The sequence below is a fragment of the Zootoca vivipara genome, chromosome 4 (genome assembly GCF_963506605.1).
Source record: "Zootoca vivipara chromosome 4, rZooViv1.1, whole genome shotgun sequence".
NCBI lineage: Eukaryota > Metazoa > Chordata > Lepidosauria > Squamata > Lacertidae > Zootoca > Zootoca vivipara.
In genome coordinates, this window is record NC_083279.1 from 44,372,232 (window position 1) to 44,387,360 (window position 15,129).

General features: G+C 43.0%; 1 protein-coding gene across 2 annotated transcripts in view; it reads right to left on the bottom strand.

Annotated features, from left to right (window-relative positions):
* Positions 1–14,908, bottom strand: part of CFAP47 (cilia and flagella associated protein 47) — a 194,532-nt gene extending 179,624 nt beyond the window's left edge. For both annotated transcript variants that reach the window (XM_060273534.1, XM_060273533.1), the window contains exons 1-8: positions 14,644–14,908; positions 13,875–14,026; positions 12,142–12,257; positions 10,400–10,538; positions 9,842–10,070; positions 6,846–7,006; positions 5,478–5,614; positions 3,795–4,030 (exon numbers count right to left, since the gene is read on the bottom strand). In XM_060273534.1, coding sequence (XP_060129517.1) covers positions 3,795–4,030; positions 5,478–5,614; positions 6,846–7,006; positions 9,842–10,070; positions 10,400–10,538; positions 12,142–12,257; positions 13,875–14,026; positions 14,644–14,811 — 1,338 coding nt within the window. In that variant the 5' untranslated portion in view covers positions 14,812–14,908. The remainder of the gene's footprint in view (positions 1–3,794; positions 4,031–5,477; positions 5,615–6,845; positions 7,007–9,841; positions 10,071–10,399; positions 10,539–12,141; positions 12,258–13,874; positions 14,027–14,643) is intronic.
* Positions 14,909–15,129: the final 221 nt, after the last annotated feature.

Consider the following 15,129-nt stretch of genomic DNA (forward strand, 5'->3'; position numbering starts at 1 on the left):
ATCAAATCCCTTATGAATACACAGTGGAAGAGAGGAACAGGTTTAAGGACTTAGATTTGGTGGACAGAGTGCCTGAAGAACTATGGATGGAGGCTCGTAACATTATACAGGAGGCAGCAACGAAAACCATCCCAAGGAAAAGGAAATGCAAGAAAGCAAAATGGCTGTCCAACGAGGCCTTACAAATAGCGGAGGAGAGGAGGCAAGCAAAATGCAAGGGAGAAAGGGAAAGATACAGGAAACTGAATGCAGATTTCCAAAAAAACAGCAAGGAGAGACAAGAGGGTCTTCTTAAATGAGCAATGCAAAGAAATAGAGGAAAACAATAGAATGGGGAAAACCAGAGATCTGTTCAAGAAAATTGGAGACATGAAAGGAACATTTCGTACAAAGATTACCATAATCAAGGACAAAAGTGGTAAGGACCTAACAGAAGCAGAAGACATCAAGAAGAGGTGGCAAGAATACACAGAGGAATTATACCAGAAAGATATGGAGGTCTCGTACACCCCAGGTAGTGTGGTTGCTGACCTTGAGCCAGACATCTTGGAGAGTGAAGTCAAAGGGGCCTTAGAAAGCACTGCTAATAACAAGGCCAGTGGAAGTGATGATATTCCAGCTGAACTATTTAAAATTTTAAAAGATGATGCTGTTAAGGTGCTACACCCAATATGCCAGCAAGTTTGGAAAACTCAGCAATGGCCAGAGGATTGGAGAAGATCAGTCTACATCCCAATTCCAAAGAAGGGCAGTGCCAAAGAATGCTCCAACTACCGCACAATTGCTCTCATTTCACACGCTAGCAAGGTTATGCTTAAAATTCTACAAGGCAGGCTTAAGCAGTATGTGGACCGAGAACTCCCAGAAGTGCAAGCTGGATTTCGAAAGGGCAGAGGAACCAGAGACCAAATAGCAAACATGCGCTGGATTATGGAGAAAGCTAGAGAGTTCCAGAAAAACGTCTACTTCTGCTTCATTGACTATGCAAAAGCCTTTGACTGTGTCGACCACAGCAAACTATGGCAAGTTCTTAAAGAAATGGGAGTGCCTGATCACCTCATCTGTCTCCTGAGAAATCTCTATGTGGGACAAGAAGCTACAGTTAGAACTGGATATGGAACAACTGAGTGGTTCAAAATTGGGAAAGGAGTACGATAAGGTTGTATATTGTCTCCCTGCTTATTTAACTTATATGCAGAATTCATCATGCGAAAGGCTGGACTAGATGAATCCCAAGCCGGAATTAAGATTGCCGGAAGAAATATCAACAACCTCAGATATGCAGATGACACAACCTTGATGGCAGAAAGCGAGGAGGAATTAAAGAACCTTTTAATGAGGGTGAAAGAGGAGAGCGCAAAATATGGTCTGAAGCTCAACATCAAAAAAACCAAGATCATGGCCACTGGTCCCATCACCTCCTGGCAAATAGAAGGGGAAGAAATGGAGGCAGTGAGAGATTTCACCTTCTTGGGCTCCTTGATCACTGCAGATGGTGACAGCAGTCACGAAATTAAAAGACGCCTGCTTCTCGGGAGAAAAGCAATGACAAACCTAGACAGCATCTTAAAAAGCAGAGACATCATCTTGCCGACAAAGGTCCGTATAGTTAAAGCTATGGTTTTCCCAGTAGTGATGTATGGAAGTGAGAGCTGGACCATAAAGAAGGCTGATCGCCGAAGAATTGATGCTTTTGAATTGTGGTGCTGGAGGAGACTCTTGAGAGTCCCATGGACTGCAAGAAGATCAAACCTATCCATTCTTAAGGAAATCAGCCCTGAGTGCTCCCTGGAAGGACAGATCGTGAAGCTGAGGCTCCAATACTTTGGCCACCTCATGAGAAGAGAAGAATCCTTGGAAAAGACCCTGATGTTGGGAAAGATTGAGGGCACTAGGAGAAGGGGACGTCAGAGGACAAGATGGTTGGACAGTGTTCTCGAAGCTACGAACATGAGTTTGACCAAACTGCGGGAGGCAGTGCAAGACAGGAGTGCCTGGCGTGCTGTGGTCCATGGGGTCACGAAGAGTCGGACACGACTAAACGACTAAACAACAACAACAAGATGTTTAGAGGCCTATAGTTTAAGTGTATAAACAGGAATTGGGAGAAAGAAGTTGAGGAAACAGAAGCCAATGGTTGCTAATGAACAGAAGGACAAGAGAGGCTCAGGTGGCAGTGAGAAAGTTTGTGTGTGTTGGCTCAGTAAAAAGATTCAGCAAAGGCAGGTTCTCATAAAAGGCCAAGAACATGATATTCTGAAGATAAAGGAGGAGGAGGAGGAGTTTGGATTTGATATCCCGCTTTATCACTACCCAAAGGAGTCTCAAAGCGGCTAACATCCTCTTTTCCCTTCCTCCCCCACAACAAATACTCTGTGAGGTGAGTGGGGCTGAGAGACTTCAAAGAAGTGTGACTAGCCCAAGGTCACCCAGCAGCAATAGCGTAGGAAGATGGGGGCGGTGAGGGCACGATCCCAGGGGCGCCATTGCAGCTCCGCCCGCCCATCCTGGGCACCCCGCCCCCGCAGGTGATGTGCCCTGCCCCCAAAAGGCACGCCACGTCCCTGGGGGCAGCGCGCCTGCTCTCCGCCACTGCCCAGCAGCTGCATGTGGAGGAGCGGAGACACAAACCCAGTTCACCAGATTACGAGTCTACCCGTCTTAATCGCTACACCGCACTGGCTACAAAGAAGAAGGTATCAAGATCGGAGTGGAGTTTGGCAGCAGATTAGGTAGACAAAATAGAAAAGAAAGAGGAAATAAGGGAAGATGCAACCAGATATATATGGCTTTAAAAATATGGAAGAGAAGCTTCAAGTTGATGCGGAGTTTGATAGGCAACCAATGTAAGAAAGAAGGGTAATGACTGCTAATAGAATACAGAGGTACCTCAGGTTAAGAACTTAATTCGTTCTGGAGGTCTGTTCTTAACCTGAAACTGTTCTTAACCTGAGGTACCACTTTAGCTAATAGGGCCAGCCGCTGCCGCCACTGCACGATTTCTGTTCTCATACTGAAGCAAAGTTCTTAACCCAAGGTACTATTTCTGGGTTAGCGGAGTCTGTAACCTGAAGCGTCTGTAACCTGAAACATCTGTAACACGGGGTACCACTGTAGAGTAAAAAGTCGTAACAGGTGCATTCTCATTATATACTCATGGAGGGTTGTGGATGAATGGATGGGTTGAAAGAAGGTGGTTATGATAGTTAGCTTTAGCCAGAGAGAGGAGAATGTTTCTCATCTATGTACGTAACAGTAAAAGGTGCTTCTTGTGGACAAGAAATGGATAAAGTAACAATTCTGTAACTGCTTTGAAGCAGGAAGACAAGAGAAGCAAAAAGGAGTAAAATTTCATGCATCTCAGAAACCATCTCTCAATGACAAGGGAGTGTCATTATACATCTTTAGGCGCCAGGTGAAAATGTTCTGCTTCAACTAGGCCTTTGGCTGATTAATATTCTACAACTTTTTTAATCTGCTTGTGGGGGGAGCATTCTTGTTTTGTTTTTGTTCTAACTATTTATTTGTGCTTTTATCTTGTATTTTTATCTTGTGAACCACCCTGAGTTCTTTGGATGAAGGGTGGTATATAAATTTAGTAAATAAATACTTTAAAAGCAAGCTCTATTTTTTTAAGTAACAATCATTAATGCATGCCATCATTACAGTAATACTGCTTTAGCTGCAACTTAAATTTACATTATTGGACTACACAACACTTCACAATATAAAGCACTTTGAAATTTAACCACATATATGCTGCATAAGATGAAAGAAAAATACAAAGATAGTACCTGTGTAGACTTTGCTTTTACTTTTCCCTTTTCAGGACAAATATTATAATGTGCAATCTTACGAAAAGCAAATGATACAGGAAGAATATCGCATTCATTTTTGAGCGTGCAAACAATATCTGTATGTTCACCCATGTAACACTCCACAAAATTAACAACTGGTCCTGGTTTGAATGTCAGAATGACTGGAAGCCCTGAGCCTATCAAAGCCAACTCAACCTGATGACGATTCTTTTCTGTAAAAAGCATTCAGATAAGAGGATATGCTATCATTTACAGTGGAAAGACGGACAATATAGCAACCAATTTACTTATAGATAATGAAAGACTGTCTTCATATAATTTGCCCCCCTTTTATATGATTAAGTCATACATGTATCAGTGTACAGAAATTTGAGGCAAGACACATTGTATGATAAATGCACATAAAATGCCCAATTGTAATCAGATTTTTTTTAAAAAAAGATGGCGCAAGATCATCATAAAACCCCAGCCGCTAACAGCACATGCCTAGCTTCCAAAAGTCATTGCTTCCTGAACATACATGGGCTCAAACTTTGACGAGTATCTAGGATAGAAAAGTGTCTTTGTTGTGGGCAGCCACCAAGCACAAGAGATTGGTGAAAACACCTGGGGAAATTCCACATACTATTACAGACCCCAAACGTATGCAGATTCCTGCAGGATAACCAGCCTTTCAGCCAGAAATCAGCGGCGCGGGATCTGGAGGACTGCCTTGTCATGCTAAACCTAACCAGAAGACCTTACATGGAAAGAATAATGTATGATGTCATTACAGCATGCTGGTACCTAGCAGCCACTACACCTTCTGCAGCCAGTACAGAATTAATTGGGTTCTCTCAGTCATCCCTAAGAAGTCATCAAAGGAGGAGAGATAGCAAGGAATGCCTGATTCCTGACATGCAGGCCACAGAAGGTGCTGAGACCCTGAATTATTCAACATGTGCACAGAAATTCCTCCTCACCCCTACCCGAGCCTTACTCTCAGAAAATGCCAAGGGGATCCTATCTCGGAGTGAAACTTTTTTGGTGAGATGGCTTTCATCACAGCAAAACATGGCAGAGGCACAGGCACACTCTCTCGGCCATCTTGCCCAAAATGTCTTGCTCTGAGGAAGGTAGCCCTTGGCCCGTTCTCCAAGTGAGGCTCAGGCAGGGAAGAGGTAGAGGTGGAAAGCCTTGCCTCTTCAGGGAGCCAACCAGCCGAAGAATGGAGTGAGTGGGGACGGGGGCATTAATTTGCTGTTGCTTCACTCTTGCCACCTAAATCAAGCCTCAAGGTATGTAATTCACACCTTTTTTACAGTGGCGGAGCTTCATGCTCCGGCACCGGGGGGGCGGAGAGCAGGCGGGGGCAGGGCTGGGCGTGCGTTCTGGAGGTATGGCGCGCAGCCCGTGGGGGCGGGGTGCCCAGTTGGGCGAGGCAGGCAGCCACGATGGCACCCTCGGGATCGCGCTGCCCGGGGCGGAGCGCCCCTATCGCCTGCCTCTTCCTACGCCCCTGCCTTCTTATTACATGCAGAGGTGGGAGTTTTCCAATTAATTTAGGTATTCAAATTATAGTTTATTTTATGCAAGCCCATTACTCTTCTTGGAAATTTACAGAGGGAAAAGTACAGTTCTAAGCCCATTCCATTTATTCAATATTTAGAAATGCCATACCATCTGTAGGTCTGTCACCACCAGCCACTGCTTCCAAGAAGTCATTTTTGCTTCTTATAGCTTCAAATTTCAGAAAGAGAGCATAATCTTGCCTCGGTGGAGTTTTGCAGAGGTCCCCCCTGTCTCTTTTCACCATTCTGAAATTCACAATTACATTTATGTTTCTAAGGGGGGCGGGAGAATATATGCTGTTAATGTCTTAACAAGTTTAAACAGAAAAAGTAGGGCAATTAAGGTTTCTTATGCAACATCAATATAGCAACACTAATTAATGGGGTGTTCCTACAGGGTCATTACCTCACTCACTGTGCAGGATAATAAATACTTGGTTCTTGACTTCTCACTTGTTACTATGCTAAGAATGTTCCCTATGTACCAACTTCCAAATCATCTAAAAATACACAACTCTTTTCATAACGCTCCATGTGAATTGATACCACCCCCCTGCCCATTCAGCCTAGTTGCTGCTGTCACAACCCTTGAGCCTGCATAAAGGTAAAGGTAAAGGGACCCCTGACCGTTAGGTCCAGTCGCAGACAACTCTGGGGTTGCAGCGCTCATCTCGCTTTATTGGCCAAGGGAGCTTCCAGGTCATGTGGCCAGCATGACAAAGCCGCTTCTGGTGAACCAGAGCAGTGCACGGAAATGCTGTTTACCTTCCTGCCAGAGTGGTACCTATTTATCTACTTGCACTTTGATGTGCTTTCGAACTGCTAGGTTGGCAGGAGCAGGGACCGAGCAATGGGAGCTCACCCCGTCGTGGGGATTCAAACCACCCACCTTCTGATCACCAAGCCATAGGCTCTGTGGTTTAGACCACAGCGCCACCCGCTTCCAATAATTCCAACTACACCTCTTGTATTACACTTTTTCCCCAATAGCAGGCTCTGGCCTCAGCTAGGCAACTGAGACAAGAAGTGATTGGTCTCCAGACAGGGTATGCCCTTTCCTGTCACCCACTGCAGATGAAAGAAGGCAATCATACCCCATATTGTCTTTGAAAACAGAAATATTTCCCATAACTAGGAGAGCAGTTAGTCAAAATAAGTTAATTACAAAAGTCAGAGGACTGCTTTTTCAGCTATGAATGAATCCTATATCAAAAAGAGAGGAGTGTATCATATTTGGGGTCAATTTCTAGTAATTTTAATCATATATATATGTGTGTGTGTGTGTGTGTGTGTGTGTGTGTGTGTGTGTGTATATATATATATATATATATATACACACACACACACACACACACACACACACACACACATATACATATAATATTATATATTGTTGTGTACTGCCCTGAGATCTACAGGTATGGGGTGGTATACAAATTTAATAAATAATATCATTAAGTTCACATTACATGCTTACTTTGGGCTAAAACAAATAGAGATCATCATTTTCTGATCAGGCTGCAGTGTTCCTTCATTGGGAATGCAGGCAATCAGAGTGCAAACGTCTTGTTCTGCTTTTCCATCAGTGTGATTTAAATCTTTTAAAACAGCATTGGTACTCTTCTGAATATCAGTGCCCTGTAAGACAAAGTAAGGTATAAAATATATTAAGAGCCACTAAGTTTTCTCAGTTGTTAATGCTGGTCTTTTCAGACAAAAAAAGAGCAGAAAAACATTATGCATATTGAATAAGCCTAGATTGTATTATATAGAAAAGCAATAAAAATAAAATATCAGAGAGTCTAGCACTGAAAGAGTGGCAAGGAAAAACTGTCATTATTTGAAAGAAACTTGTCCCTAGCACTAGATCCCTCCTAGTTTGTATTTATTAGACATAACTGGTATAATACAGCTCTTTTAAAAAAGAAAGTAAGAACTTTCCACAGAATTATTATGCCCTAGCAAATATGCATCTTTATGACAGGTGGAGTATGTGGGGTTGGAAGGCCTTTACACTGCAGGAACCCAGAGAGGATGCAGCTCGCGCTTACACAAAAAGATGCATTAAAATTGCCCCATGGAGTCCTTTGGTGTGTTCACAATGCTGCCTTAGAGTGCAGTAAAATTGTTTTTTCCTTGGGTACCTTTCATGCTCTTTCCCCCTTAGCTGTTCACAGCAGCAGACTTCATTTTATTTCACCAAGGGGTGTTGACAGGCAGGGATGCCTTTATCCTATGCAAAGGTATTCACACTTTGGCTGGAGAGAAATTAGGAGTGACTTAAGGACCCCGACTGGTGTGAAGCTGGTTTATTTATTACTTATTTGTTGCATTTCTATCCCACCTTTTTCTCCAGAGAGCTCAAGGTGGCATACAAGGTTCTCCCTGTCCTCATTTAATCCCCACAAAACTTTGATCTCCCAGGTTCTAGTCTAACACTAACCACTGCACCACACTGGTTCTCCTACACACATGTTGAGAAACAACACATCAAACAGTAATAACAAAGTACAGAATATATGTCCATTTTAGATGACATCATGTGAACATCAATGAAAAGTCCAACACAGGAAACACAGTAAGCACATCTTTTAGAAGACATCTGAAGGCAGCCCTGTTTAGGGAAGCTTTTAATGTTCAACAGACCATTGTATTTTAATATTTTGTTGGAAGTCACCCAGCCAGATGGGTGGGGTATAAATAAGTTGTTGTTGTTGTTGTTGTTGTTGTTGTTGTTGTTGTTGTTGTTGTTATAAACAGGAGTGTGAACACAGGCCTTGCTGACAGAGGCCAAGCCACACAGCGTAAGGGTGATGGGAAGGGTTTGGTCCTATCACAACATTAGGCCCAAATGCAGTGCTGTATTTTTCCACACACAAGTGTTTTATTTATTCTTTCTTCCTTTCAACTTAATGACCACTTCCCATAAAACACTCTGAAACTATTTAACAATAAACACACATATTAGAAACCATGTCAAGTCCAATACAGATAAGAATAAAAATGTCCACTTAAAAGGCTTTAGGAAAATTAAGTCTTCAATAGACACCAAAAAGATATCAGAAATGGTAATTGGTAGGAGTTCCAAAGGGTAGGTGCCACCACACCTAATACCAAACGTTGTATAGAATAACCATTCTGATGAGATTGTATCTTCAAGAGGCCCTTTCCTGCACAGCACAGTGATCAGTTGGGCACATAAGGGTGAGATAGTACACTACTACTACTACTACTATTTACCCACCTTTCAGAGATGGCACACATTTACACTGCACATTCTGTTTCTTGTTCATACTACAGTGTGATACAATGCTGTGAGAGCTGGTGTCAGTTCTATCCCTGCCCTTGGTTACAGAAACAAAATAAAAAAATTCCTTCCAGTAGCACCTTAAAATGGTAAAGGGACCCCTGACCATTAGGTCCAGTTGTGACCGACTCTGGGGTTGTGGCGCTCATCTCGCGTTATTGGCCAAGGAGGTCAGCGTACAGCTTCCAGGTCATGTGGCCAGCATGACAAAGCCGCTTCTGGCGAACCAGAGCAGCACATGGAAATGCCGTTTACCTTCCCGCTGTAGCGGTACCTATTTATCTACTTGCACTTTGACATGCTTTCAAACTGCTAGGTTGGCAGGAGCTGGGACCAAGCAATGGGAGCTCACCCCTTCTGATCGGCAAGCCCTAGGCTCTGTGGTTTAACCCACAGAGACCAACTTTGTCATTGGTATGAGCTCTCGTGTGCATGCACACTTCTTCAGAAGTGTAACAGGTAACAGGTGTCTGCAGAACTCCAGGTGATCTCTTGTCCCTAGTGGGGAAGTTACTCAAAGAATTACATTGCCATCTTGCATCCCAGGACTCCACTCTCTTTTTGCTATATACTATATCTGCCTTTTCTCCCTTCTTCCTCAGTCTCTCATATTGTATATTCCACCCCACCCCGTCTTTCCTTATACAGTTCTTCTGTTGATGCCCCTTGTAGTTTCCTTTCCTGCTTGCTTTTTCACCCTTCTCTCTCTTTCTGGCGAGCCACTGAGGATGGCAGCCCCAGACTCTTCTGCCCTAATTCTCTTTCTCCTTCTTGTCATAACTGAGCCACGTCTTTTCCCTCTACCTACTTCTTCTTGTTCCCTCATAAATATCTCCTCGTCCTCCAGAGCGCCCTGGATTCTCGGTTTCTATGTTTTTCCTCTGTTACTTCCATCCCCTTCCATCTTCTTCCCTGTGAGACCTGGCTCAAGCACTCCCACATGCTGACCTCGATGCTCTTTGTATCCTTCCACCCGCACAGTTGGAAGAGATACATATAGATAAGAAAAACACACAATATTGACCGAAAGAAAAACTCTCTTCTACATGACTACAGCTATGGAAGGGAAACCCTGCTGAAAAACAGACAGAAAAGCAAGAGTAAAGTCATCAGGTTTGCTTACATTTGAAAAGCTTTTAAAAATAATTCAAAAAAGGTTTCCTTACCATCTCTCCACCAACAGCATTATCTTGCAGGATTGCCACCCAATCCATGGGCTCTGGGCTTTTATTATGAAGAACAACTTCTTCAGTCTTGGTGGTTCCAAAATAGACACATCCAAAATTGACACATTTTATTTTGTTTGATGGAGGCATACCCAAAAGCTCAAGAACTTGCTCCACTATATTGGCTTTGATTAATATCTGAGCTTTGGGCCGTCCCTGCAATTTCACACTTTTGAGTAAACAACAGGTAAGAAGGAACATAAGGGGGAAATATGAACAGATAAGAACTGTGTTACAATAGTTTATTAATCTTATGAACTCAATATTTTACTAGAGCATTTCTACAACACATATATTTACAGTTGAAACTTAAAGAAGCTGCCTATTTCTACCATTCCAAGCTGGGTTGAAAGACAGATAATTTTACTGGGAGACTAATCTGCCTACAGTATGTCACTAATATATTAAACATATTTACAGCTTCAGTGCTTCCTGTCAGAGTAGACAGTGGTATCGGTGTCACACAACATTCTGAGCAGAAGGAAGACTGCAACTTACATGGCTGTCTCATTAATTGTTCTGGGTACATCTGTACAAATCTCCATATTAATCAACTGTTCTGATTGGGGTTCCACCACTCCACTGGTTGGTGCTATCGAAATGGATACATTTCCTTTGTATTTTATAGCAAACGTACCTACAAAATATATAAGCATGTTGTGCATTGCATGTAAAATTAACTATTTCCACTCTGATGCATGGTAGCACAAAATGTGGGCAGAGATTCACTTTACTTCCACACCTATCTTCACATAGCAGGTGGCATTATCCTTCTACTTGCGTAAACACTGACGGAAGAGAAAGAGAGTTCTTGCCAGAGGAGATAGCATTCTAAACCTAAGCTCATACAGAACTTGATTACCATTGAACCTACCAACTCAGCATCAGGATTTTATCTCATTTTTAGCAGCTCTTTTTTCTGTCACACCAAAAAAAAATTAAAGTAGTACTGCCAGCTCTTGAAAGATAAAATGCTGAGCCAGGTTGTAAAAACCTTGGGAGCAGTTCTTACAGTCATTCAACAGGCTGGAAGAGAAGGGATACTAGAATTCCCATTGTGCAATGAAATTGGATGTCTCCCAATGTCACAAAAGTGTGACAAACCTATGTCACAAGCAGGGCCGTCTTAAGCAGGTCGGGCGCCCGGGCGCCGTGGTGCGCAGATCGCTCCAGCACCGCCGCACCACCCTGTTTCTTCCCGCGGCTGGTGGGCGGGCGCAACGCGCAGCGTGGTTTCCGCACGGCTTCGCCAAGCAGCGCCCCCTGCCAACCCGGCGCCCTGGCGCCACCCAGCCTACCCCTAGAGTCTGCCCTGGTCACAAGAACTAAAAACACATAACTCAAGTGAGCACAGCTCTAAGCACTTCAAATCACAAATACTTCACATTAATAAGGAATTAAGCATTTGGAAGCACTCTAGAAAAAGAGTAAAGCTGAAGCAAAAAATGAATCATTGGCAGATAATTAAGAACTCTTAGAAAGCAGAAAACTCCAGAGCAATCCCAACCCTCCTCCATCAGGCTGCTGCCAACATTACTCCATCAGCACCAGCCTTTACATTCCATCTACTTAACACGCTGAAAGTAAGTCCATTGGTGGGATCCCCACCAGCTGACCCCAGCAGAAACCCCCAAAACATTCAGAGGGATCCTAAGTCAGTTTTACAGCTGTTGCCAGAAGACATAGATCTCAAAGCAGACCTGATCATTGTGCTTGCCTAGAGCTGGTGCAAAGATCAGGCCCAGTCACATTGCCCTTCACTTTCCGAACTGTGAACAGCAGGGCTGTGAAGGTGGCAAGAGCTCCACAGAACCACCACAGCAGGAGGTTTGGATTGCTCCCTTAGCCACAGACTGCAAGTCAAATCACAAGCATGGCGTGTGGAAGCAGCAAAATGAATTCTCCCCAGTGGTGTATGCACACATACCTATTTCACATACTGTACCTAGCATGTCATTGTATTTTGGGGTAGTGAAATACAATGACATGCTCCCAAAATTTTAAAAATTAATGGATAATGAGGAAGGAGAGAAAAACCATTTTTGCTACCCTTGTCTAGCAACACGTGACACCATCTAGGGCAGTAGCTTTCCCAGAAGTTGATAACCCTATTTTGGAGTGTCTAAGAACTGTGAGACAAAAATGAATATTTCAGTATATACTATAGTTAGGAAACCCATCAATATACCATGTTAACAGAAAAGAAATCTGGTATAATTTGCTACACAGAAAATATTTACCTGGAGATGATCCATAGTTAGTAATTTTTAGATTTTTATTAATTACGTTACTGTCTGCAATCAGTGTGCCAAAATCTATCTCAGGTTCAATTTCTAGGCAGCAGCATGGGATTAATCTGGAAAACAATTGCACTTTTAATTGGCTTTCTGGCATTACTTTGTTGGCTGCATATTTTAAAGATGCTTTAGGAAAGAAAGCTTTCCTCCCATTTTCAACACACAGAGAATTTAATTATGTAATCTCATTTAGCAGCAACATCAGCAAACATAAGAGGTTTATTAAAATGTCATTTTGCTTTCTTAATTATTGGAACTTAAGGACAATTTAATCACATTGAGTTGCAACTATATTTTTAATTAGCTTGAATGTCTTTGTTTCATCAAATTATAAATTCTTAAAATGGATCTGGTCTACTTATGCTTAAGAAAAAACATTAATCACAATTTAATATACAATGAGCACACTGGAATACCCCAACAATTTTATAGCATTATAAAAGTGTCAATATTGTATGAGCTCATGATGACTGCTGTAAGAGACATTCAGTACAAGAAAGTAAGAGAAAAAGATAAAATCACAGTAAGAACAATATGATTTGGGCTGAAAATGCCATATGCACGTTCCTGAAAACAAGCACCGCTGAGACTCAGTAGAACTTACTTCTAAGTAAACATGGATTGGTTCACATTACAAATCATGACTAATTTTACATAAATGTGCCCATTATATAACCTAGCAGCAAAACAGCACTGAGTCCTGAACCTCACTGTTTTAATACATTTTGGTAAAGAGCTAACAAATCAAAATGGAAAGATTAAAAATCTAGTGGCAGCCACGAATAAGGATAGCAAATTGTCCAGAGTAAAAACCTTGAGGGTGCTTCATGAACCATTTCTTCTGGAGGTGAAGGTTTCCTTTATAGCCCAAAGCATTTTATACTATAGGATGGTTTAGCTATCTGGTCAACTTTCGTGACTTCATTTATACTATTAAGAAAAGCAGGACACAAGTGAAATAGTACAAATACAAAATACAAAAAAATTATACAAATATAAATACAAAAAGGAGCACAGTAAAGGGTTGATAGCACTGCAGCTTGGGTCAAAACTCTTCATTGAACTGGTAGGGCCGCTCCTGCAACAGCAGTATAATTCCTAAGGATGTCACTATTATACCTGATAGACTCCCTGCCCTCAGACCAGAACAGCATCACTAGCTTCTGCTCATGGAGTGATACTAGCATCACTCCACCAGTGCAGAGCTCCCTGTTCCACTGAGGGAGGTGAATTGTAGCAGAACACATGTGGGTCATTCTGAGCCACAGCAACACGTGGCTAGGAACAGCTTGTCTAGTAATAAACATCAGTCAAGTGGCAACCCTATGTCACAAAGAGTAAAAATTGGAGCATTATCATTTTAATAAAATAAATAGCCCATGCAAGCTATTATTAGGGCTAGGAGAGAAATGTCTATTGGAATTAGTTTAAGTTTTCCTCTCAGAGCACAGAGGGCAGTGTTGGATTTTTTGTAAGAATAATAGTCTTCATCCTGTTTACACACCCACACCTACAGCTTCCCCCCCCCCAAACTATGGACATTAATTGATTACAAGCAATTAGTATGTAGCTCGGTCCCTAAGGCCACTTCACACATAATAATTTTAAGTCACAGTAATCATATGGAGAAAATTTCACCTTGTTTTAACAAAAGTTAATATGTTGAAATGCCATACCCTATTAGAGGAATCTCAACTATCTGTTTTCCTATGTGAAGGAGTAGCCTGTCCTGAAGGTTTATATCTTTATCAGGATGATATTCCACAATGGCTGTTATGTGAAGCCCGGAAGCAACAGAGTTCTTTTGATTTTCCACAATTAGTTTGAACTGCAAAAGAAGAAGAAGAAGAAGAAGAAGAAGAAGAAGAAGAAGAAGAAGAAGAAGAAGAAGAAGAAGAAGAAGAAGACCATTCAAATTCCAATTCAACTGTCATTTGATTTCAGTGGGATCATATATTCATTGCCCATCCATGAAATATATTTTGCTGGAAGCTGCCAGAGAGGCTGGAGCAACCCAGTCAGATTGGGGTGGGGCATATAAATATTATTATTATTATTATTATTATTATTATTATTATTATTATTATTGACCAGTGACGGGATTTTGATTCAAAACACTATTCAGAAACTCTCCAGTAGCAAACGCTCTGCCTCTGGGTTTCTTTGGTTTTTTTAAATGCCCACTTGATCTGCCAATATTTACACTGTTACGAACTTGGGGAGGGGGGTTCTGTATTTTTTGGGCAACAAGTGAAGCAGCAAAGGGGAATGGAGGGGGGAGAAAGGGCAGGTTGGGGACGTGGGCACTACTAACAGTAGCCTCAGGAGAAGGAGGCGCGTTGCGAGGGGTGCAAAGGAGCATTTTTAAAGGGAAAGGCCAGTTCTCATCAAGGACCAGTTCTCAGCTTGCCCCCGGCCCGCCCCCACTGATTCCTGCCTCCCCACCTGAGGTCGTTCCGGAGGCATTAAGCGAAGAAGGCAACTGTGAGACTGCAGGTTCTGGATGCTCAGCAGCGCCCGGTAGCGTCTTCCGGGCACCGCGTCCAAGAAGCACACCTCGGGCGGCGTAATGCGCACCCCGGCTACGTGCCACGAGGCTGCGGGGGGTTCCATGATCCTTCCGCACCCGCTGCCGCCGCCCTCCTGCTCGCTGCCCCGGGAACTCAGGGCTGCCTTCTGGCCAAACCAGCGCCCCGCCTGGAGCGTCCCTGTCTCCAAGGCGACTCGAGCTTCCTTCCGCACGCCGCAGCTTGGGAACGGTCACCTAGCAACGGGACTGGCGCTGTTGATTGGAGGCGAGGCTTAGAGCGAACGTTCCGAATCCTGTGGCGGAAGCTTCCTGGCTTACCATAGAGAGACGGGAGCGTAGAGTGGAGTCGTGCTGAGGTTTACCCAGCAAAAGGAGTGTGTCCTGTCAGAAATGCAAAGATG